Below are 24,254 nucleotides of genomic sequence, written 5' to 3'. Positions count from 1 at the left end.
GACAACCATTACGTGTAAATTCCAGCTTGCAGGACACCATAACAGAGCTATGTACTGCACCGGACCCAAGACGGAAAACACATATAACACGACGGGAGATTCGAGGGCGTGGACTCCGATCAGGAGAGGCAGATAACAGCCTCGAACTGAAGGCGTTGATCAATAATAATTCATGACAAGGAAAAAAAAAACTAACTACCAGCAATAAATAAATCGAATAAAATTAAATGAGGGTTTATTAAGATAAAAATGTAAATGCAAGAAAAAAAAAGCCACCGAAGAAAATGAAACATTATTACATACATGCTTTTGTCCTTCAGGTTAGTAGAAGCTAGCATCATAACCGTTCGAGCACAACATACCATAAACATATGGATAAACAATACCATACAACGTGCTCACTGCTTGATTGATATTTTCACAACATATTGAAACATGTTAAAAATTAAATAACTGGAAAGGAGGTTCAACCTATTCAATACTCAAAGGAAAGAAACGTAGCAATCACATTTCTATTTAAATGGGACCGGTTTCGACCTTAGTCTAGGTCATCATCAGCCATAAAAACATATAAAATGTTTATGAATGTTGGAGGTCAGTTCCACACTCTGTTAGGCACAAAGACACGACACCACATTCTGTCCTGCATAAAGTCACAACACTACTAATCAACATACGAAGATCAAAAAGGCTTGAATTCGCAGACGAACAGATCTGTAGTAGAAAGCCGCCAGTTCCCGGTGACCAGCGCGGCACACTCAAGGTCACGCGCTGCGGCCAAACACCAAAGTAGAGTGGAGAACGTTTCGAAGGTCCAGAACCTGTCACGGCTGCGGGAAGCCAATTACGTATATAAAAATATACGACGCCAATTAGTACAACTGAATGAGCACCCGTACTCCAGATAAGTTCTTGGTAAACAGTTGACTTGAAAAAACAATTGTAGAGAGAAGAAAAAAATGTAGTAAAAAGCGCAATATTGGAAAACAAATGAAAACTTATATGCACAGTGCGCTATTTTTTAAGAAGAAAAAAATTTTTAGGTTATGATTGAAGTAGTCGAAGTTGGAGCAAGACAAAAATTTGAAAGAGGAGAATAAATTAAACGAGGAAGAGAGATAGTGAAATAAGAGAAAGAATAAAAGAAATTGAAGTTAGATGGTAATGAGGAAAGATAAGATAGGGAAATGAAGGAGGGGTAGTTTAAGGTGGGTTAGGAGGGTGGGTTATTGGGGGTAGAAAATGTGGGTGGGAACTATGTAAGACATGGAAAATAGAATTGGGGTTTTGGAATTTGGAATTTTTGAGAAGAAGAATTAGGAAGTCAAAAAGGATATTGGGTTTTTCAGAAATGTCGTTTAAATTGAAATTAGGGTTGAAGTACTGGTCAAGGTGGATAAAGCAATTTTCAGTAATGTTTAAGAGGGGGCCTTTGTTAATGATTTTAAGTATGTTTATGTCATTGTCAATATTGGTGAAACTATGTTTGGAGTGTTGTATGTGCTGACCTATGGCGGAGAATCTGTTGTATTTAATGGCGTTAACATGTTCAGAGTACCTGATATTGAAGTTGCGGCCAGTTTGTCCGACGTAGGAGGAACTGCAGTTGTTGCATTTAAATCTGTATACACCAGATTTAGAAAAAGCATTAGACTTATTTAGAGATTTAGAGTTGTGTAAGATATCAAGACTTCTATTGTTAGTTCTAAAAGAAATTTTCATATTATGTTTCTTAAAGATATTAGTTATTTTATAAGCATCCGGAGTAAAAGTGAAGGTGGAAAAAGCAGTTGGTTTTATTGTGTCTTTAGATAAAGTGGTTCTTGGACGGTGTTTGAATTTGTTGATGATGCGGTTAATGAAGGAGTTGTTAAAGCCATTAAATTTAGCAATGTTGCGGATGGTGTTTAATTCATTATTTAAATCTTTTTTGGACATAGGGGTGTTGAAGGCACGAAAAATTAAGCTGTTATAAGTAGCACGTTTATGAGCTTGGGGGTGCGAAGAATCTTGTCTTATTGTAGTTGCTGTTTGGGTTGGTTTTCTGAAAATTTTGTAAGATAAAGAAGAAGGATGTCTAGTAATAGTTAGGTCTAGAAAATTAAGAGTTTGGTTGTGTTCTGATTCGAGGGTGAATTTAATGTTAGAGTCTAAGTTGTTGAGATGAAGAAGTGTAGAGGCTGCGTTGGTTGATTCCTCATTTAATATTACCAATGTGTCGTCGACATATCTCGCCCAAAAGAGGATGTTGGAGAAATTATTATTATTATTATTAATACTTGTGTTTTCTAAGAAGTCAAGGTAGATTTCAGCAAGAATGCCACTTGGCTATGGGCTCACCTGCTTCTGGCATTCTTGCTAAAATCTACCTTGACTTCTTAGAAAACACAAGTATTAATAATAATAATAATAATTTCTCCAACATCCTCTTTTGGGCGAGATATGTCGACGACACATTGGTAATATTAAATGAGGAATCAACCAACGCAGCCTCTACACTTCTTCATCTCAACAACTTAGACTCTAACATTAAATTCACCCTCGAATCAGAACACAACCAAACTCTTAATTTTCTAGACCTAACTATTACTAGACATCCTTCTTCTTTATCTTACAAAATTTTCAGAAAACCAACCCAAACAGCAACTACAATAAGACAAGATTCTTCGCACCCCCAAGCTCATAAACGTGCTACTTATAACAGCTTAATTTTTCGTGCCTTCAACACCCCTATGTCCAAAAAAGATTTAAATAATGAATTAAACACCATCCGCAACATTGCTAAATTTAATGGCTTTAACAACTCCTTCATTAACCGCATCATCAACAAATTCAAACACCGTCCAAGAACCACTTTATCTAAAGACACAATAAAACCAACTGCTTTTTCCACCTTCACTTTTACTCCGGATGCTTATAAAATAACTAATATCTTTAAGAAACATAATATGAAAATTTCTTTTAGAACTAACAATAGAAGTCTTGATATCTTACACAACTCTAAATCTCTAAATAAGTCTAATGCTTTTTCTAAATCTGGTGTATACAGATTTAAATGCAACAACTGCAGTTCCTCCTACGTCGGACAAACTGGCCGCAACTTCAATATCAGGTACTCTGAACATGTTAACGCCATTAAATACAACAGATTCTCCGCCATAGGTCAGCACATACAAGACTCCAAACATAGTTTCACCAATATTGACAATGACATAAACATACTTAAAATCATTAACAAAGGCCCCCTCTTAAACATTACTGAAAATTGCTTTATCCACCTTGACCAGTACTTCAACCCTAATTTCAATTTAAACGACATTTCTGAAAAACCCAATATCCTTTTTGACTTCCTAATTCTTCTTCTCAAAAATTCCAAATTCCAAAACCCCAATTCTATTTTCCATGTCTTACATAGTTCCCACCCACATTTTCTACCCCCAATAACCCACCCTCCTAACCCACCTTAAACTACCCCTCCTTCATTTCCCTATCTTATCTTTCCTCATTACCATCTAACTTCAATTTCTTTTATTCTTTCTCTTATTTCACTATCACTCTTCCTCGTTTAATTTATTCTCCTCTTTCAAATTTTTGTCTTGCTCCAACTTCGACTACTTCAATCATAACCTAAAAATTTTTTTCTTCTTAAAAAATAGCGCACTGTGCATATAAGTTTTCATTTGTTTTCCAATATTGCGCTTTTTACTACATTTTTTTCTTCTCTCTACAATTGTTTTTTCAAGTCAACTGTTTACCAAGAACTTATCTGGAGTACGGGTGCTCATTCAGTTGTACTAATTGGCGTCGTATATTTTTATATACGTAATTGGCTTCCCGCAGCCGTGACAGGTTCTGGACCTTCGAAACGTTCTCCACTCTACTTTGGTGTTTGGCCGCAGCGCGTGACCTTGAGTGTGCCGCGCTGGTCACCGGGAACTGGCGGCTTTCTACTACAGATCTGTTCGTCTGCGAATTCAAGCCTTTTTGATCTTCGTATGTTGATTAGTAGTGTTGTGACTTTATGCAGGACAGAATGTGGTGTCGTGTCTTTGTGCCTAACAGAGTGTGGAACTGACCTCCAACATTCATAAACATTTTATATGTTTTTATGGCTGATGATGACCTAGACTAAGGTCGAAACCGGTCCCATTTAAATAGAAATATGATTGCTACGTTTCTTTCCTTTGAGTATTGAATAGGTTGAACCTCCTTTCCAGTTATTTAATTTTTAACATCAATAATTTCAATACGGAACAATGAAATTTTTATCTTTAAATATTGAAACATGGTCAACAAAAAAAAAAGTTCCTCACGGACTTATATTGGTCATTTCTTTCCGCGAAGTAGTTCACATTATATTTACCAAACATTACTCAAGCCTCCATCATTATTACAGCATCAACAATGACCATCACAAGGATAAAAGATCACGCAGCCTCTCGGAGTAGAGCGAACAATAGTTACATGAAGGCAATGAAGGTATCGAGATGTCCAGGGGTGCAGCATCCCTGTACCAAAGAGCACGCAAAAGGCAAAGAAAATAAAGCGGGTGTGCGCATCACCCGAATTAAAATGAAACAAAAATGGCGGCCATAAGAACGAGCAAAAGGTCATAAAATAGACCAAGATAAAAATAATAAACACCGCACTCGAAGTGAAAAAACAAGTGTACGAGGAATAAATAAAAAGGAACATAAATTAACTGACCGATACGACATCCTTGTAGCCCCTCGCTCGCTCTCACACATACACACAAACATTCAGGTATTGTCGATATCGGGCAACAATAGGGTCAATAACCTCTTTTCAAAACAGATTGCAAACACATGTAGTATGACTCACCTGGCCATCAGTAGGTTCCCACACACGACGTAGAAACGTGCACACTGCAAATATGTTATAAGCAGGACGATATGGACCCACGACCCACGTACAAGCCCACCAACACAGGCACTGAGTACGACGTATCTCCGTGTCGACACCCAGAGCCTACTAAAATTTGGTGGCAATAAGGAGTATAATGTCGTGCACATAATGACAATTCTCGTAGAGACCCAGTTACCTCGTCACCACCACCACAATAATGCCCTCAAACACACACCCATTCATATCGCGGGGCAAAGACGTATATCAGTCAGTCGCGATTACAAGGCACTTGAAACAGCCGCAAGATAAACATAAAATAAAAGTGAAAACACAGCTCACATTACCTGAGGTTGAAGCTGATCAATTAAAAATCAGAATATGAATACAGGCAGAGTTTAAACCTTATAAAGGTCATAACAACAACAAAGACATCAAGTCAAGGAGATAAAAGACTCGCGGAAGGAAGGACCATCCGTTTACAATGCAGGGGTGCTGCCCTCTGCGGTACAGTTTGGGAAATAGTTAATAGCCAGTTTAGTGAAGTCAAACGAGAGCTAATGCAAGCTCTTAGCAATCACGGATAAACCTACATGTAATGAACATGCTAAACGAGCATGTTTCAGTACTTACTGCAGGCAACCTGTAGGGCTGTATCTACGCAGACAATCAGAAATCATTTCCAAAGGGACCACTTACACTCAAGAGTTCTTTTACAAAAGAAAGTTTAATGTGTCCTCCTAATCGATACATACACATTAAATACATATAAAATTTTCCTTTGCAAAGTGAAAACCGTCAATACAGAAGATTCTAACATATTGTAATAACAAGAGTTCCTTGGCGAGCACCTGCACGTATGCACCAACACCATGGTGCCAGGTACAGATGGGCAAAGGAGCTCTTGAACTGGACTCTGGAAGAATAGTTGCGGGTTCTCTTCATGGATGAGTGCTGTGTGTCTCTGACGCCAGATAATCATCAGAGCAGGGTTTGGAGACAGCGAGGTAACACCAGATGAGTCCCGACCACAATTCTGAAGTTGTGTTTTGTGGCCACGCGTAGCACACCACTTCTTGTCGATATGTTGAACAATCTGCTGCAAAACACTAACAAATCCTGCCACTTCACACACGGTATGGCCAAATACGATTGCCCCTTTTTGCCACTCTGTCACATCCTTACATCTATCCATGTTGACGTACACTGTCCGCTTGAAACATCAATGTCTCACTGATCGCTACTGCCTTATGCTCACGTAGAGACAATGGGCATGCAGTAGAGCACAGGACTTCTTCACTGCGCCCATCTGTACAGATTTTGATCCATCTGTGTGTGCACACTAGGGTGACTAATTTTTTGTCAGTGAGCTTATAACGTACTGTGGGTAAATAAAGAAGTGTATACAGTATTAACAACACAAACACCCAGTCTCTGAGACATAGATATTGGCCAGACATATGTCGATCAACTGAAGTGCATGAGCACTGATCTTGCCTGTAGAAGCAACAGGATATAAACTGTGTTAGGAATAATATAGGACATATTTACAGGAAGGCTTCATAAAATGAAATTCCGCTTAGAAAGATGATAATATATTACATAAGATCGACATACAATTTGCTGTATAGATTAACAAATTATACAAAAGTTGAACATGACTGTGAAGGAGCACGTGATGTGTAGAAAAATTGCAGGCCACTAGAACGGTCGATCCAGCCGCACGGGAGCTTGTTTGGACAGTTGGCGAGCGCTGAAAACATACAAAGATAGAATGAGTATACTGTAATGAAAGACTAATGTTGAGTTATCACTATGACCAACAGGGGCAGAAAGATCAAATGGTAATGAATGATGATGATGATGATGATGATGATGATGATGATGATGATGATGATGATGAAAAAAAATATGAATTTCTTAGAGTGGATAAGTTTCTTAAATTCAGTAATCTAAGGCTAATTCATTAAACAGTATTGAGTATTCTTAATTTTTATTGAACAAGTATTGAGATGTGTTGTCAGGTTAGAGAGATAGGAACAGGGGCAACATTTTTAACTGCTGCATCCCCTATGGACCCAAGATATTTTGTACTCCTACCCTATTTCCCAAAATGAGAGCAGGCTTATCAACAGGTTAGTGGTTTTGGTCTTGATATTTCTTCAGAAATTTGGGGATCTTGGGAATTCACCACAATTTATTTGTCACAGTTACAATTTGGCACAGAATTATGATTCATAGGAATTAAGTTTTGCCATATAAATACACTTCATAACAGTTATGATTCATTACTATTAGTTTCAGTTAAAATGGCTATACTGGAATTTGTCAGAATATTGCCATACAACATTAAGCATCAGCTTATTTATCTTTCATAATGTTTCTGCAGGTATCAATAACTTTTCAAACCCAAAGTATTTTTAATACTGTACTGCTTCCTCTTTAAGTTTTCAGTATTTTTATAATTATGTGTGATGGAATTAGGTACACACAAAATAAGGAGGAAGCCTTAAACAGAAATAGAGATATCCAACAGCTGCAAACAAGGCAATCACCAACTAAGAAGAAAAGAAAAATGCCGGGACCAATACACATATGTCTTGTATCGTCAAAAATTACGAACAATATGAGGAGAAACGAATCATTCTGGACTACCTCTGGGATACCAACATAGCTGGCCCATTATTGGACATTCTAAATTTTCCAGCTAACTCATTTCTGGTTGCCAGCATTTCACAACAGTTTGCTAATTTGGGCTCATCAGTTGGTAAATAGCACACCTTCCAAGATGCATGGCTACTGCATAGGCTACTTGGAGCCACCGATAGTGCTGCTGCACTATGAGAGACTTTGTCTCATTTACAAAAATTGATGTCTGCCTGGCCGTCAGATGATCAGACCAGATGCATCTTAGTTGGTGTACTATTTACCAACTGATGAGCCCAAATTAGCATGCTGGGGTGAAATGCTTGCAACCAGGAATGAGTTAGCTGGAAAATTTTTAATGTCAATAATGGAACAACTATACTGGTATTATAAATGTTCTCATTTGAAACAAATGTTTCAGATTCTCTGTGGGAATCAACATCTATACTATCTCTGGGAACGGGTCCATAATATAGTAGGAAACTTACTGTAAAATAATAATGGCAATTTACAAAAAAAGCAGCGAGTTTGTCAGTTGGATTATACATTCATATATTTCAGGCAGGCTGACTTCGGGTAATTATTGGGGGGTTCATGATTGACATGAACACATGCGTGTGAAATGAGGAACAATGATTAATGGAAACATTCCTATATAATAACAATATTCACAAACAAACAGAAAAAACTGAACAATATTAGAGCTTGTTCTTCAAATACGTTTTTGAACAAGTCTTATGTATGGAGTTTTCAATAATAATCACAAGAAAACAAAAATAGAACTTCATTCATAAATAAATATTTTGTAGGAATGTTTTATGTATGAAAATATCAAAAATTATCACAAGTGAGAAAAATTAAAACTTGCTTTATAAATACATTTTCTGAATAAATGTCCTGTTATTGTATATTGTGCATTTCATGATATAAAATGTTAAATGTTCTACCAGCAGGTGTCTTCCTGAACAGTCTCCATTGGGAAATGTAGTTCTCTGAAAGAATGCTCACTTTCTAATCTCATTTCTTGATATGGAACCATTTACCACTTTCTCCAGATTTAACACCTTAGCAGCCTCGGAAAACTACCAAACTCCACGTTTTTGAGGGGAAAAAATGGCACTCTAACCCCTAAGATCATTGGAGAGGAGGCAGAAAATGCCTTTCCCCTCCAAAGTCAGCTCCACTGATATATTTAACACACTTATTCCACCTTGTTAATACATTTAACAGTTTACTGTCATTAACATCCGTCCATGTTTTGAGAATTTTCAATTGCACTCTTGTTCAGCAGTGTAAATTACAAACCGTGAACTCTGTGAACATCAAGGAATCCTCACAAATGACATCAGAAGAAAATGGCTTACTTTCTATGGACACCTGTATAGAATGGATCTTCAAAGTAGCCAGCAAGGGTAAAGCCACTAGATCGCTGTGGATCCAGCAAGTAGAGAAGGATCCGGTTAGAATTTAATCTTAATAGTGCCATCATAACTAACAGAAGCAACTATCCAACTATCAAAACTAGACCCTTCTTAACATTCTTTACAGAAGTTAACCAGAATGAGCCGAGGAAATGGTCCAAGGAATGCAAAATAGAGTTCAGCAAGAAAATGAAGGAATACTGGGCCAAGAGAAAAGGTCAAGGTACCAAGAAGAAAACATCAGCCAAACCTACCATTAACAACACCAAAAGCAGCAACCATCAAAAACAACACAGCTAAAGCACAAACATCATAGTCCTCAGACGGCCCAAATGAACTTAAAAAAAATATCCTGGTTGTTGATACTTGGAATCTTGGAATCTAAAAAGGACTGAGTAAATTCTAATAATAAAAAATAAATAAAATGTTTTGTTTACATGTGTGTGTTGTTTCTTTCTTATGAATAAAGTGTACTATGCACAATGTTTTCATGACTACTGTTTTGCTGAAGATTTACTTTGGTGCAGAGAATAGGTATTGCTCTCTTCCAACAAGTATTGCTCAAACAAATCTGTGTCGGTGCGACGCAAAACAACTTGTAAAAAAAATATATATATATTGAAAATCTTTTACTTGCTCAAGTATACCCCAGAATTTTTGTGGGAGCCTCCCACTCACAGACAGGGAGAAGAAAGATTTTAAAAAAAGAGATAACAGAAGAAAAAAGAAAAGAAAGAAAGCAAAGGTTCAATTACTTTTTTATTTCTTTTTACGGGCATGCAAGATTACATTGTCATTCAACTTTCTTTGTGTCATGGTACTGTGCAGGTAAGTTTTAAACTTCTCAGAGCTGAAAAAGTACATTTTAATGTACATCTGATCCTATCAATACCCATGCATTCTCAATGACGTCGTCTAAGGAGCCCAGTAAGAAAGTTTTGTTTAGTTTATTCTTAGTCACCCATGAGGTACCGTACATGGATGATTTATTTTATTAATTAGATCTGATTCATCCAAAACTTCATCAAGGTTAAATGATTCCAGAGGTTGCTAAAATAAAGATCACCTTGACTACCCTGTGTTAACATGTGCATCCGAATGTTCTTTTCTGCCCTGAGAAGTTTAAAACTTACCTTCACAGGACAATGACACAAGTAAAACTGAACAATATTGCAATCATGCATGCCTGTAATCGAGAAATAAAAAATAAATTGAACCTTGAAACTGGCGAACATTTTCATCAAACGGTCAACTGTTCATAGGAACATTCTCTTTATGAGTAAGAATTATAAATTCCAGAAAGATTTTAAACTTTGTATTAAAGGCTTAGGAATTTTAGAGTCTATTTTATTATTATACCAACAACAAGTGCCAAATTTGATGCAATTTCCTTCTTTCAAAACTCTATCTGATATCATTCTAAGAGAAAACTACACTAATACGTTCTTTTACCTTAAGATTTTAGAGACGCAATTTGTATTTCTTCAGGTTCCATCCTTTTAATTCAAAAATATTTTAAATATAAAGTCTCTTACTCTTTCATGATTAAAACACATCTTTAACTTTTATGTGGTTTTATGTGGATTTTTGTTCATAACCATTCATTATTGTTGAAAAAGCACCTTATGAAACAATAGTTAATGTTTTCCAACAAGTATTGGTCAATAAGTTAGGAGTTCTTAATGGTTGGATAATTACACCTTTACAATAATGTACTATACAATTTTTAGTCCTTTTTTCTACTTAAAAAGGGACATGTTTCATCTCTTGTAAATGAGATATCTTCAGCCTTAATAAAATTACAGTAAAAAACACATAATATTCTTGATAACAATCTTTATCAATAAATCTAGGGGTCATTGTCATAATACTTTCATCACAAGGTATTTTAACAATATGAACTGCTTTCAGGTATTTTTATGCATGATTTGACTGAATCATGTTGACTCCTAGATTTATAGATAAGTCATTTAGATTGTTATCAGGAATATTATGTGGTTTTTTTTACTATAATTGTATTATGGCTGAAGATGTCACATATAAGAGAGATGAAACATGTCCCTTTTTAAATAAAAAAGGAATAAAAATTGTGCAGTATTGTAAAGGTGGAATTTCCCAACCATTAAGAACTCCTAACTTGTTAAAGTACCGAGCTCGATAGCTGCAGTCGCTTAAGTGCGGCCAGTATAAAGTAATCAGGAGATAGTGGGTTCGAGCCCCACTGTTGGCAGCCCTGAAGATGGTTTTCCGTGGTTTCCCATTTTCACACCAGGCAAATGAAGGGGCTGTACCTTAATTAAGGCTACGGCTGCTTCCTTCCACTTCCTAGGCCTTTCCTATCCCATCATCGCAATGAGACCTATCTTTGTCAGTGCAACGTAAAGCAAATAGCAAAAAAAAAACTTGTTAAAGTTGACAATATTGACCAGCTATGAAATTCATTTCAATCAATCAATCAATCAATACTAATCTGCATTTAGGGCAGTCGCCCAGGTGGCAGATTCCCTATCTGTTGTTTTCCTAGCCAGTTCTTAAATGATTTCAATGACATTGGAAATTTATTGAACATCTCCCTTGGTAAGTTATTCCAGTCCCTAACTCCCCTTCCTATAAATGAATATTTGCCCCAGTTTATCCTCTTGAATTCCAACTTTCCTACTTTTAAAGACGCCACTCAAACTTATTCGTCTACTAATGTCATTCCACGCCATTTCTCCGCTGACAACTCGGAACATACCACTCCAATAATGGACCATTATATTGGTATTACATACCACTCAGTTGAGCAGCTCGTCCCCTTTCTCCCAGTTCTTCCCAGCCCAAACTTTGCAACATTTTTGTAACGCTACTTTTTTGTCGGAAATTACCCAGAACAAATCGAGCTGCTTTTCTTTGGATCTTTTCCACTTCTTGAATCAAGTAACCCTGGTGAGGGTCCCATACACTGGAACCATACTCTAGTTGGGGTCTTACCAGATATGTATATACCCTCTCCTTTACATCCTTACTACGACCCCTAAACACCCTCAGAACCATGTGTAGAGATCTATATCTTTATTTACAATCCCATTTATGTGATTACCCCAATGAAGATCTTTCCTTATATTAACACCCATATACTTACAATGATCCCCAGAAGGAACTTTCACCCCATAAATGCAGTAATTAAAACTCAGAAGACTTTTCCTATTTGTGAATTTCACAACCTGACTTTTAACCCCCGTTTATCAGCATACCATTGCCTGCTGTCCATCTCACAACATTATCGAAATCATTTTGCAGTTGCTGACAATTTTGTAACTTATTTATTACTCTATAGAGAATAACATCATACGCAAAAAGCCTTACCTCTGATTCCACTCCTTTACTCATATCATTTATATATATAAGAAAACATAAAGGTCAAATAATACTGTACTGCCTTGAGGAATTACCCTCTTAATTATTACAGGGTCAGATAAAGCTTCACCTACTCTAATTCTCTGAGATCTATTTTCTAGAAATAAAGCCACCCATTCAGTCTCTCTTTTGTCTAGTCCAATTGCTCTCATTTTTGCCAGTAGTCTCCCATGATCCACCCTATCAAATGCTTTAGACAGGTCAATCGCGATACAGTCCATTTGACCTCCTCAATCCAAAATATCTGCTATATCTTGCTGGAATCCTACAAGTTGAGTTTCAGTGGAATAACCTTTCCTAAAACCAAACTGCCTTCTATCGAACCAGTTATTTATTTTGCAAACATGTCTAATATAATCAGAAATAATGCCTTCCCAAAGCTTACATGCAATGCATGTCAAACTTACTGGCCTGTAATTTTCAGCTTTATGTCTATCACCCTTTCCTTTATATACAGGGGCCACTATAGCAACTCTCCATTCATTTGGTATAGCTCCTGCAACCAAACAATAATCAAATAAGTACTTCAGATATGGTACTATATCCCAACCCATTGTCTTTAGTATATCCCCAGAAATCTTATCAATTCCAGCTGATTTTCTAGTTTTCAACTTTTGTATCTTATTGTAAATATCATTGTTATCATATGTAAATTTTAATACTTCTTTAGTATTAGTCACCTCCTCTATCTGGATATTTTCCTTGGAACCAACAATCTTTACATACTGCTGACTGAATACTTCTGCCTTTTGAAGATCCTAACATATACACTCTCTTTGTTCATTAATTATTCCTGGAATGTCCTTCTTGGAACCTGTTTCTGCCTTAAAGTACCTATACATACCCTTCCATTTTTCACTAAAATTTGTATGACTGCCAATTATGTTTGCCATCATGTTATCTTTAGCTGCCTTCTTTGCTAGATTCAACTTCTTAGTAAGTTCCTTCAATTTCTCCTTACTTCCACAGCCATTTCTAACTCTATTTCTTTCCAATATGCACCTCCTTCTTAGTCTCTTTATTTCTCTATTATAATAAGATGGGTCTTTATCATTCCTTACCATCTTTAAAGGTACAAACCTGTTTTCACATTCCTCAACAATTTCTTTAAACCCATCCCAGAGTCTGTTTACATTCTTATTTACCGCTCTCCACTGATCATAATTACTTTTTTAAACTGCCCCATGCCTGCTTTATCAGCCATATGGTACTGCCTAATAGTCCTACTTTTGAAACCTTCCTTTCTATCACATATATTTTTAATTACCACAAAAACATTTTTGTGATCACTAATACCATCTATTACTTCAGTTTCTCTATAGAGCTCATCTGGTTTTATCAACACCACGTCCAGGATATTTTCCCCTCTAGTTGGTTCCGTCACTTTCTGAATCAGCTGTCCTTCCCATATTAACTTATTTGCCATTTGTTGGTCATACTTCCAGTCGTTCGCTTTTCCTTCCCAATTCACATTTGGTAAATTGAGATCACCCGCTACAATCACGTTCCTTTCCTTATCGTTTCCCACATAGCTCATTATCTTATCAAATAATTCTGAATCCGTGTCAGCGCTACCCTTTCCCGGTCTGTGCACTCCAAAGACATCAAGTTGCCTATTATCTTTAGAAATGAGCCTTACACCTAGAATTTCATGATTCTCATCCTTAACTTTTTTTTGTAGCTTACAAATTCTTCTTTCACCAGAATGAGTACCCCCCTTCCCACCATTCCTATCCTATCTCTACAATACACACTCCAGTTCCGTGAGAAAATTTCTGCATCCATTATATCATTTCTCAGGCATGATTCAACTTCTATTACAATATCTGGTAAATATATATCTATTAAATTACTTAATTCTATTCCTTTTTTTTACAATATTTCTACAGTTCAGCACTAACATTTTTATGTCATCCCTACTTGACTTCCAGATCTCTGTACCCTCATCACCGCTCCCTAGACAACCCCGTTTCCCTGAATGTACCTCCCTATTACCCTTCTAAACAAATTTCTTAAACCACTGCGGTTTAAGCGAAGGCCATCTGAGCGCAGATCCCTATCTCTTCTTGTGGTCAATCAATCAATCATTACTGATCTACATTTAGGGCAGTTGCCCAGGTGACAGATTCCCTATCTGCTGTTTTCCTAGCCTTTCCTTAAATTATTGCAAAGAAATTGGAAATTCATTGAACATCTATCTTGGTAAGTTATTCCAATCCCTAACTCCCCTTCCTACAAATTAATATTTCCCCCAATTTGTCCACTTGAATTCCAACTTCATATTGTGATCTTTCCCACTTTTAAAAAACACCACTCAAACTTATTCATCTACTGATATTATTCTACGCCATATCTCCACTGACAGCTTGGAATATACCACTTAATTGAGCAGCTCATCTTCTCTCTCCCAAGTAACACTATGCTTTTGTTGAAAATCAACCAGAACAAATCAAGCTGCCTTTCTTCGGATTGTTTTTTCCAGTTATCATACTCTAGTTGGGGTCTTACAAGAGACATATATGCCCTCTGCTTTGCATCCTTATTACAGCCCCTAAATACCCTCATAATGATGTGCAGAGATCTGTACCATTTATTTTATCCCATTTATGTGATTACCCCAATGAAGATCTTTCCTTATATTAACACCTAATTACTTAAAGTGATCCCCATAAAGAACTTTCACCCCATCAACGCAGTAATTAAAACTGAGAGGACTTTTCCTATTTGTGAATCTCACAACCTGACTTTTAACCCCCTTTATCATCATACCATTGCCTACTCTCCATCTCACAACTGTGGTAAGTATTGCTCATTCAAAAACACCTAAAAACTGCATTTTCATGATGGTAAAGTTTCCAGAGCCTTCACCCCCCTTCTTTTAGATTTTGCATTAGAGCACTCTCACCTGCACCCCTGCCAGTTAAAGGACTTGGGAGACATATGAAATGTGTCTGCATTTATAGTCTATATGACTACTGCTTGTCATTGAAAATGCTGGGCAGTTATCTGAACGAAACAGGAAGATGACAAGAGTATCTCGAGCCCCTAGTGAACAACTTTAAGAATTGAATAACTGTTTCTTACTGGTAGGGATATCTCGCAAAAGCACAAAGTGATATAAGAAATACTTACCAAGCTGTAACATTCTCAATACCATCACAAGTTTTAATATCTTCGTTAAAGGCTTGATCTTCACCACAGCTATAAAGACGTGGTCGTCCACCCACACAGATGAAGTACTTCTGACAGTTATCTACGCTGCGGTAGAACTGATAACCCTCTCTGGCGAATGATCCATCCTCCTCAGGACAGCGGAATCCTAGAAAAGCTGCAAAGATCAAAGTAAAAGGGGTCTTTATTTATTTATTTATTTATTTATTTCAACTTTCCCCAACTGGAGATTGCCCCTGAGGACAAAGTATACAGAAATACAATATGAATATCAAAAGTAATTGTGAGTTGATTAACACATTTGACTTACTGCATGTTGTTGTATTGAAAAGTTTGGCAGATTTGGTTCTTCAGGATTTGGTTGGAATATTTCAAGGAAGTCACTGCAATTTCTTTTATTAATGCCTGATTGAGGTTAAATGATTTCCAGAACTAGATGTAAAAGGGAGGTGTGGTTCCTCTAGCACCATCCACAGTTTAAAATTGTTAATTAATTCAGTCTTCTCTTCCTTGTTCCGTTATAAACATCATTTTCCTTATTTCTGGGGAAGACTTAGGCATGTTTCAGCAAACTCTGATTGAAATTAGAGGCTTTATATTGATCATATGATCACTACAGGGCAATAGTGATGAACACAGTACGTATGCGGCCGAGACGATGACACTAGGAAGGCAGGGGGAAGAGCAACTGGAGAAAGAAGAGAGATGAATCCTGTGGAAGGTACTGGGACCAAAAAGAAGAGGTGAAAGATGGGAACAATGATCAAGGGATGAACTGTACCAAACCTTTAGAACAATCTCAGAAAAAGTAAGACTCAAACGAGAAAGATCTGCTAGACATATGATCAGGATGGACATGGAGAAAATTACTAGAAGAGTATGGGATAAAATGGATAGGATGAGACGAAAGACAGGAATTAAGCGGGTTGTCAAACTCAGGAAGGACTGGACCGAGATGGAGATCAAGGTGGAAGGGACAGAGAACTGGAGAAATAACCAATATGCTAGAGCTGAGTGACAGAGAAAGGTTGGGGAAATGGATAGAGAAGCACCAGTGGGGGAGACAAGAGAAGAGGATACTGAAAATATCAGCTGAAGAAGGAGAAAGGAGAGAGAAGAATGAAGAGATTCTGGGAGAAGAATTAAACCCAAACCAGACAAAGCTAACCTGTGGTCCTACAGAGGCTGAAACGAAAGAATAAGAAAATCCTATTTGATGGTAGGTTATTGTACATACACACATACATACATTATCATTATAGACTGTTATGCCTTTCAGCGTTCAGTCTGCAAGCCTCTGTGAATTTACTAAACGTCGCCACAATCCTCGATTTTCAGCTAGTGTTGGGGCCTCATTTAGTTCTATACCTCTTATCTTTAAATCGTTAGAAACCGAGTCTAACCATCGTCGTCTTGGTCTACCTCTACTTCTCTTACCCTCCATAGCAGAGTCCATTATTCTCCTAGGTAACCTATCCTCCTCCATTCGCCTCACATGACCCCACCACCGAAGCCGGTTTATGCGTACAGCTTCGTCCATCGAGTTCATTCCTAAATTAGCCTTTATCTCCTCATTCCGAGTACCCTCCTGCCATTGTTCCCACCTGTTTGTACCAGCAATCATTCTTGCTACTTTCATGTCTGTTACTTCTAACTTATGAATAAGATATCCTGAGTCCACCCAGCTTTCGCTCCTGTAAAGCAAAGTTGGTCTGAAAACAGACCAATGTAAAGATAGTTTCATCTGGGAGCTGACTTCCTTCTTACAGAATACTGTTGATCGCAGCTGTGAGCTCACTGCATTAGCTTTACGACACCTTGATTCAATCTCACTTACTATATTACCATCCTGGGAGAACACACAACCTAAATACTTGAAATTATCGACCTGTTCTAGCTTTGTATCACCAATCTGACATTGAATTCTGTTGAATTTCTTACCTACTGACATCAATTTAGTCTTCGAGAGGCTAATTTTCATACCATACTCATTGCACCTATTTTCAAGTTCCACGATATTAGACTGTAGGCTTTCGGCACAATCTGCCATTAAGACCAAGTCGTCAGCATAGGCCAGACTGCTTACTACATTTCCACCTAATTGAATCCCTCCCTGCCATTTTACACCTTTCAGCAGATGATCCATGTAAACTACAAACAGCAAAGGTGAAAGATTACAGCCTTGTCTAACCCCTGTAAGTACCCTGAACCAAGAACTCATTCTACCATCAATTCTCACTGAAGCCCAATTGTCAACATAAATGCCTTTGATTGCTTTTAATAATCTGCCTTTAATTCCATAGTCCGCCAGTATGGCGAACATCTTTTCCCTCGGTACCCTGTCATATGCTTTCTCTAGATCTACGAAACATAAACACAACTGCCTATTCCTCTCGTAGCATTTTTCAATTACCTGGCGCACACTGAAAATCTGATCCTGACAGCCTCTCTGTGGTCTGAAACCACACTGGTTTTCATCCAACTTCCTTTCAACGACTGATCGCACCCTCCCTTCCAAGATGCCAGTGAATACTTTGCCTGGTATACTAATCAGTGAGATACCTCGATAGTTGTTGCAATCCTTCCTGTTCCCTTGCTTATAGATAGGGGCAATTACAGCTTTTACCCAATCTGAAGGTACCTTACCAACACTCCACGCTAATTTTACTACTCTATGAAGCCATTTCATCCCTGCCTTCCCACTATACTTCACCATTTCAGGTCTAATTTCATCTATTCCTGCTGCCTTATGACAATGGAGTTTATTTACCATCCTTTCCACTTCCTCAAGCATAATTTCACCAACATCATTTTCCTCCTCCCCATGAGCTTGGCTGTTCACAACACCACCAGGATGATTTCCTTTTACATTGAGAAGATGTTCAAAATATTCCCTCCACCTCTCCAGTGATTGCCTGGGATCTATTATGAGTTCACCTGAATTACTCAAAACACTGTTCATTTCCTTTTTCCCTCCCTTCCTAAGATTCTTTATTACTGTCCAGAAAGGTTTCCCTGCTGCTTGACCTAGCCTTTCCAGGTTGTTACCAAAATCTTCCCATGACTTCTTTTTGGATTCAACAACTATTTGTTTTGCTCTGTTTCTTTCATCTACATACAACTCCCTGTCTGCCTTGGCCCTTGTTTGGAGCCATTTTTGATAAGCCTTCTTTTTACGTTTACAAGCTGCTCTCACTTCATCATTTCACCAAGATGTTCGCCTTTACCCATCTTTACACACAGTTGTTCCTAGGCATTCCCTTGCTGTTTCTACTACAGCATCCCTGTATGCCACCCATTCACTTTCTATATCCTGAACCTGCTTACTGTCTACTGTTCAAAACTTCTCACTAATCATATCCATGTACTTCCGTCTAATTTCCTCGTCCTGGAGATTTTCTACCCTTATTCGTTTGCATACAGATTTTACTTTCTCTACCTTAGGCCTAGAGATACTTAGTTCACTACAGATCAGATAGTGGTCTGTATCATCGAAAAATCCCCGGAAAACTCGTACATTCCTAACAGATTTCCTGAATTTGAAGTCTGTTAAAATATAGTCTATTATGGATCTGGTACCCCTAGCCTCCCATGTGTAGCGGTGAATAGCCTTATGCTTGAAAAATGTATTCGTAACAGCTAAACCCATATTAGCACAGAAGTCCAGCAAACGCTTCCCATTCCCATTAGCTTCCATATCTTCCCCACATTTATCAATCACCCTTTCGTATCCTTCAGTTTTATTCCCAACTCTCACATTGAAATCGCCCATTAGCACTATTCTATCCTTGCTGTTGACCCTGACCACAATGTTACTCAATGCTTCATAAAACTTGTCAACTTCATCCTCATCTGCACCCTCACATGGTGAATACACGGACATAATTCTAGTCCTAATTCCTCCAACTGACAAATCTACCCACATCATTCGCTCATTTACGTGCCTAACAGAAACTATGTTCCGTGCAATGGTATTCCTGATAACGAGCCCTACCCCAGACTCTACCCTTCCCTTTCTAACACCTGTCAAGTACACTTTATAATCTCCTATCTCTTCCTCGTTATCTCCCCTTACCTGAATATCACTTACTCCTAGCACATCCAGATGCATCCTCTTTGCTGACTCAGCCAGTTCTACTTTCTTTCTTCCATAAGCCCCATTAATATTGATAGCTCCCCATTGAATTCCATTTCGTTCGCCAAGTTGTTTCCAAGGAGTCCCTCGCCTGTCAAATGGGAGTGGGACTCTGTTACTCCCATAGGTCCGAGGCTTGCTTAAAATGTTCTGAGCTCGGTCGATTCATGAAGCAGGATGCTACCCTACTTGCACATAGTCCAAGTGAGGATCTCTCCTCTAACGGGTTATGGACCACCGGTGGATTGTATAGTCCTAGCTGCCTGAGCACAAGGAGGGCCAGGACTCAGAATATGTCCGAGATGCCCACTCCCATTCCATAGCAACTGGTATCCCGACTCTCAGGACCACTTACTAGGCCACTCAGCCGTTGCCCATGGTTCACAAACTAGGACGTGACTACAGTAACCCACAAACATGGTATTGTAGTCCATAAAAAATAATTACTATATGCAGAGGTAGCATGTCGCATCTATATATTAACTAGTATCTATATATTAAAAACATTTACTAAAAACAGGTTTGTCCAGTCAGTCTGGCTGTTCTCCTGGACCGATTTGATTCATTCCATTTTTATTGACATTGAAAAGTCTCTGAGGTCAGTCAACTGTGAGTAATCCTAAAATCAAATCACTAAACGACCACTCCAGTAATTGCAGGTCAAGGCTCACCCTAGCCCACAATACATTCTGTACTTAGCTGGTTGCCTAACATTTAATACTTTCATAACTATTCTGATGTATGTGATTTTCATCCTTAGTAATGTGGTTGCATGCAGCCGTGTTTGATTACTACCTGTCAAGCCAGAGACGATAAACTTTGTCTGATCATGGAAGAATACTATTGTCTGCTAGATACTCTTTGACTCTCTGACCTTCCCCAGTTTCTAAATCTACTCAACAGATGGCAGATCATTCCTAATAACTTATATGCTGCTAAGAGAAAATAGTCGACGTACCGTACGTACAGTCGACTAGCCTTCTGTATGACCATTAATAAAGCGCAGGGACAAACTGTTCAAAAAATTGGGTGTCTACTTACCTGAACCAGTATTCAGTCATGGCCAATTGTTTGTTGTACTGTCTTGGGCAAGACCATTTGAAAATACCCTTGAATGGTCAAAGCATGGTGAATATTGTATGGAAAGAAGTGTTATAAACTACATTATGAATGAATCAGTTATTATGTACCAGTACTAAATGTCCATAAAGCTATCAAAAAGAGCAGGCAAAACAATATAATTATGACAGGCATACTAAGATGAGTTATCTGGTCTGTTTATAACAACTGTTGCAGAGCAGCTCATGTCCACTAGCAGATATAGTAGAGACAATACGCGACACTCTGCAAGAAATTGAGGGACAGCTATTAGAGCTCTCTCTAGCGGATTGACCCGAAAACTACTGATTCTGTCATAAGAGCACGTGTATTTGTGTGTGAAGTTTTTGGTGTTATTTATGCATTTTCAGTGAGTTGACATAATTAAATAGTAGCGTGTGTCATTCCTTGATATCTCCTCTCAACATGAGGAGGAAAGGTATGTGCTGTGTTTGGCTGCAGTAACTATGAAGTAGAGAAGAATGTGCAGTCTTTCTTCCGTTTCCCTCGTGACAAGAAAATGTAAGTAATTATTGTATTTGCATATATATTCTTCCAGTAACAAAGAGATTTTTATAGTACTTCATAATCGTCTGACCTGCTCGACCCATATTTTAACTGGCTTAAAATATAATACACATATTTTATTGTATAGTGCAGCAGTTAACCTTCAACACCGATGTGTTGTTGTAAGTGTGATCTGTGGGCTATGATTTAATTCAAGAAAATGCATACGCATATGTGTGTGGTTGGTTGTGTTCCAAATTACCCCATTTGGAATGCCGTAATGCGTTGTCAAGCACTGAAGAAAATATGGGTGATTTAAGAAATGTATGTATTTTGTTGAAAAAATATGATGATGCAAATTTGTTTTACCATAATATAATAGCAAGTATTGCTTATAGGGTAATTTTGAATATTCTTGAGGCTAAATTTATAGATTTTCTTTCTGTTAGTAGGCCTCAAGTTAAAAGGAAAATTGTCCAGCTCTTAAATGTAAATTAATTGAATCATGTGTGTGAGGAATGTGCCGATATTTTTATTGACAAGTGCCTTAATGTGATGATACAATGCTTTTAAATGAGAAAAAGACAAATCTAGCCATGAAAGTTCAGGCAGGACTACTAAAGCTAAAAAAGTAATGCATAAATGAAAGATCACCCTTTCACGGCAGTCCATTTCACATCTTGATTATATGTCTAATTTCAGTCTTTAAATAAAAACCTATTTAATAATTCTTCAATCATTTATCCAGAATTGCTTTAGCAACTTCGAAGTTAATATCTCAATAACACTTTATTTCTAGACGTAATTTATTTATCCATTTTTGTATATGCATTTCCATTGATATTTGAATTTAGCACTAATTTTCAGGTCATATCACTAGGAGCGCCACTTGCAAATTGTCTCCCATTTTAACAAGGCTAAATCCATAAGTGTCACGTATTGTCTCTATTGTATTTGCCACTAATTAACACGCGAGAGGTCACACCCGTTTTAGAACACGAGAGGTTGCACAAAATGTTCAATGATGGACACTGTCAAATATCCTGTGGTCTTACCTATTAGTGCAAGTCACTTATCTTTCCCTTAAAATGCCCTATGTTAGCATGTTAAGTCATCCTTTGTAGGACATACCCTAATATTTTGATGCTGTTATCCTTCACAACTGATAATTTACAGCCAACGGCTGATGTATTGGTATCTATATCATCATTGAATATTGTTTTTCTCTTAACTTTCCCACTGTAATATGTCAATACTATATCTTAGTATTTACAATTTAATTACAAATCAGGTACCTGATTTATGCCTTGATGTAGTACTATGACTGATGATGCCCTCAAAAGTGGGTGAAACATGTCTCATATGGAAATAATGATAAATTCCTAAATGTTTAAAATTTCTAATGTATTGAACAGGTGACATAATAAACTATTTAGCATCCTGCATATTACTGCCACTGCCGCACCTTGCTCGTGCACTCTGTTCTCTTCATTTTCATAGCGGGTACTTTCACCTGCACTCTGCAAACACAAAGTTACTACAGCCCATGTTCACCACTCGAGTTCTCTGTTCTTGTCTTGACCTGCACAACATGGTTGTCTACTAGAAAATGCATTGAAGTCAATGTCCATTTAATATTTGCTTTTTATATATATACTGGGAAAGAATTTAGATTCTTAAACAAACTGCATTCATCATCATCCTCCTGTTTTCCCCTTATCCAGCTCCTGCCATGTTGGAGTATTTATGTACTTCAGCTTTCTCTCTCCTTCTACCATTCCTCTTCTATGTCCAAGTCCTGGTTTCTTCTTCTTGCACTCCTCCTTGTTGAATCAATCCACCTTTTTCTAGGTCTCCCTCTTGCTCTCTTTCCCTCAAACTTTATATCCATCATCTGTTTTGATATTCTTTTCTCCTCCTTCCTCTTTACATGTCCAAACCACCTGGATGTATTATCAACTCTCCACCTTCCTCTCATCAGCTTTGTACAAACTCTTTCTTTCCTATTACTTTGTATAATTCCATACAACATTCTTTTACTGCAGCAACATCCGTTTCCATCTTTTGTGTAAATTCTTTCCAACTTTCCTTCTCTTGCCAATTTCTTACATTACCTTTTATTATCAAGATACCTCTTTTTGCTTCTTTTTTAAAAATCTCTGTTCCATTCTTGCCATGCTTCCTTCTTTTCTTTCGCTGCTTCTCTCACCTTCTCATTTCACCACCGTGTCTCCTGTCCTTTCACTGTCGTTGATGTTCCACCACAGGCACTCTCTGCCCCACTTACAAATGCCCTTTTGAAATTGGACCATTCATCTTCCACATTTCCCACTTCAGTAACTGGAATTTGTAAACAAACTTCATTCATACTTTCTGTACTTTCTACGCCGCACATTTGAACTTTCCGCATTAAAGTACTCCTCTACAGGAGAAACTCTGAACTTTACGAACTGAATTATCTCAGCAGTTTCTCAGAAGATGTCACTGTGTTAATTTCGAACTGCTTTTGTTTACTAATTATCAAGAAGTGTGGACATTCTCTGATAGATGTCTCTACAAAAACTATGACAATGCACCCTGGTGCGGAGTGGTAGAACTTTATTTGGAGAAATTTTGTATTCATAAGTTTGTTCCTTACTTAATTTCGTAGTTCATTTGTGGGTTGGCAATATAAATCTTTTCTTTCCGCCAGTTTTGAAGTTAGCCAATCAATAATTTCTGTCATTAATTTTCAGCCAATTGCGTATTTCTTCTCCGATTTTGATGTGTAACTGTAAGCTACCCAATAAACGACTGTGGGTGTGTCTTAATTATTCATGAAAGGTCTCGAATCTTCCCCGAGAGTATAAAAACTGCTGATTTTCCTGGCTCTCCGCCACTTCAACAACATCTAGCTTAGTGTATGGAAGTATAGCAGGGGCGGATAGCGCCTCTTCCTTCGGGCAGCAGCTCTTCAACAAAGGTAATGGCTGTTTAACATCTTTATTTCGTCGCCATAAGACCTATCTGTGTCG

At 37.7% G+C, this 24,254-nt stretch overlaps 1 protein-coding gene across 1 annotated transcript in view; it reads right to left on the bottom strand.

The window, feature by feature from the left end:
• Window positions 1-6,442: 6,442 nt before the first annotated feature.
• LOC136867022 (protein obstructor-E) overlaps window positions 6,443-24,254 on the bottom strand; it is an 80,804-nt gene continuing 62,992 nt past the window's right edge. The window contains exons 4-5 of the mRNA XM_067144118.2: window positions 15,462-15,657; window positions 6,443-6,616 (exon numbers count right to left, since the gene is read on the bottom strand). Of these exons, the coding sequence (XP_067000219.2) occupies window positions 6,565-6,616; window positions 15,462-15,657 (248 nt within the window). The 3' untranslated portion in view covers window positions 6,443-6,564. The remainder of the gene's footprint in view (window positions 6,617-15,461; window positions 15,658-24,254) is intronic.

Source organism: Anabrus simplex, chromosome 3 (assembly GCF_040414725.1).
Source record: "Anabrus simplex isolate iqAnaSimp1 chromosome 3, ASM4041472v1, whole genome shotgun sequence".
Lineage (NCBI taxonomy): Eukaryota > Metazoa > Arthropoda > Insecta > Orthoptera > Tettigoniidae > Anabrus > Anabrus simplex.
This window is presented reverse-complemented; position numbering and strand designations above follow the sequence as displayed.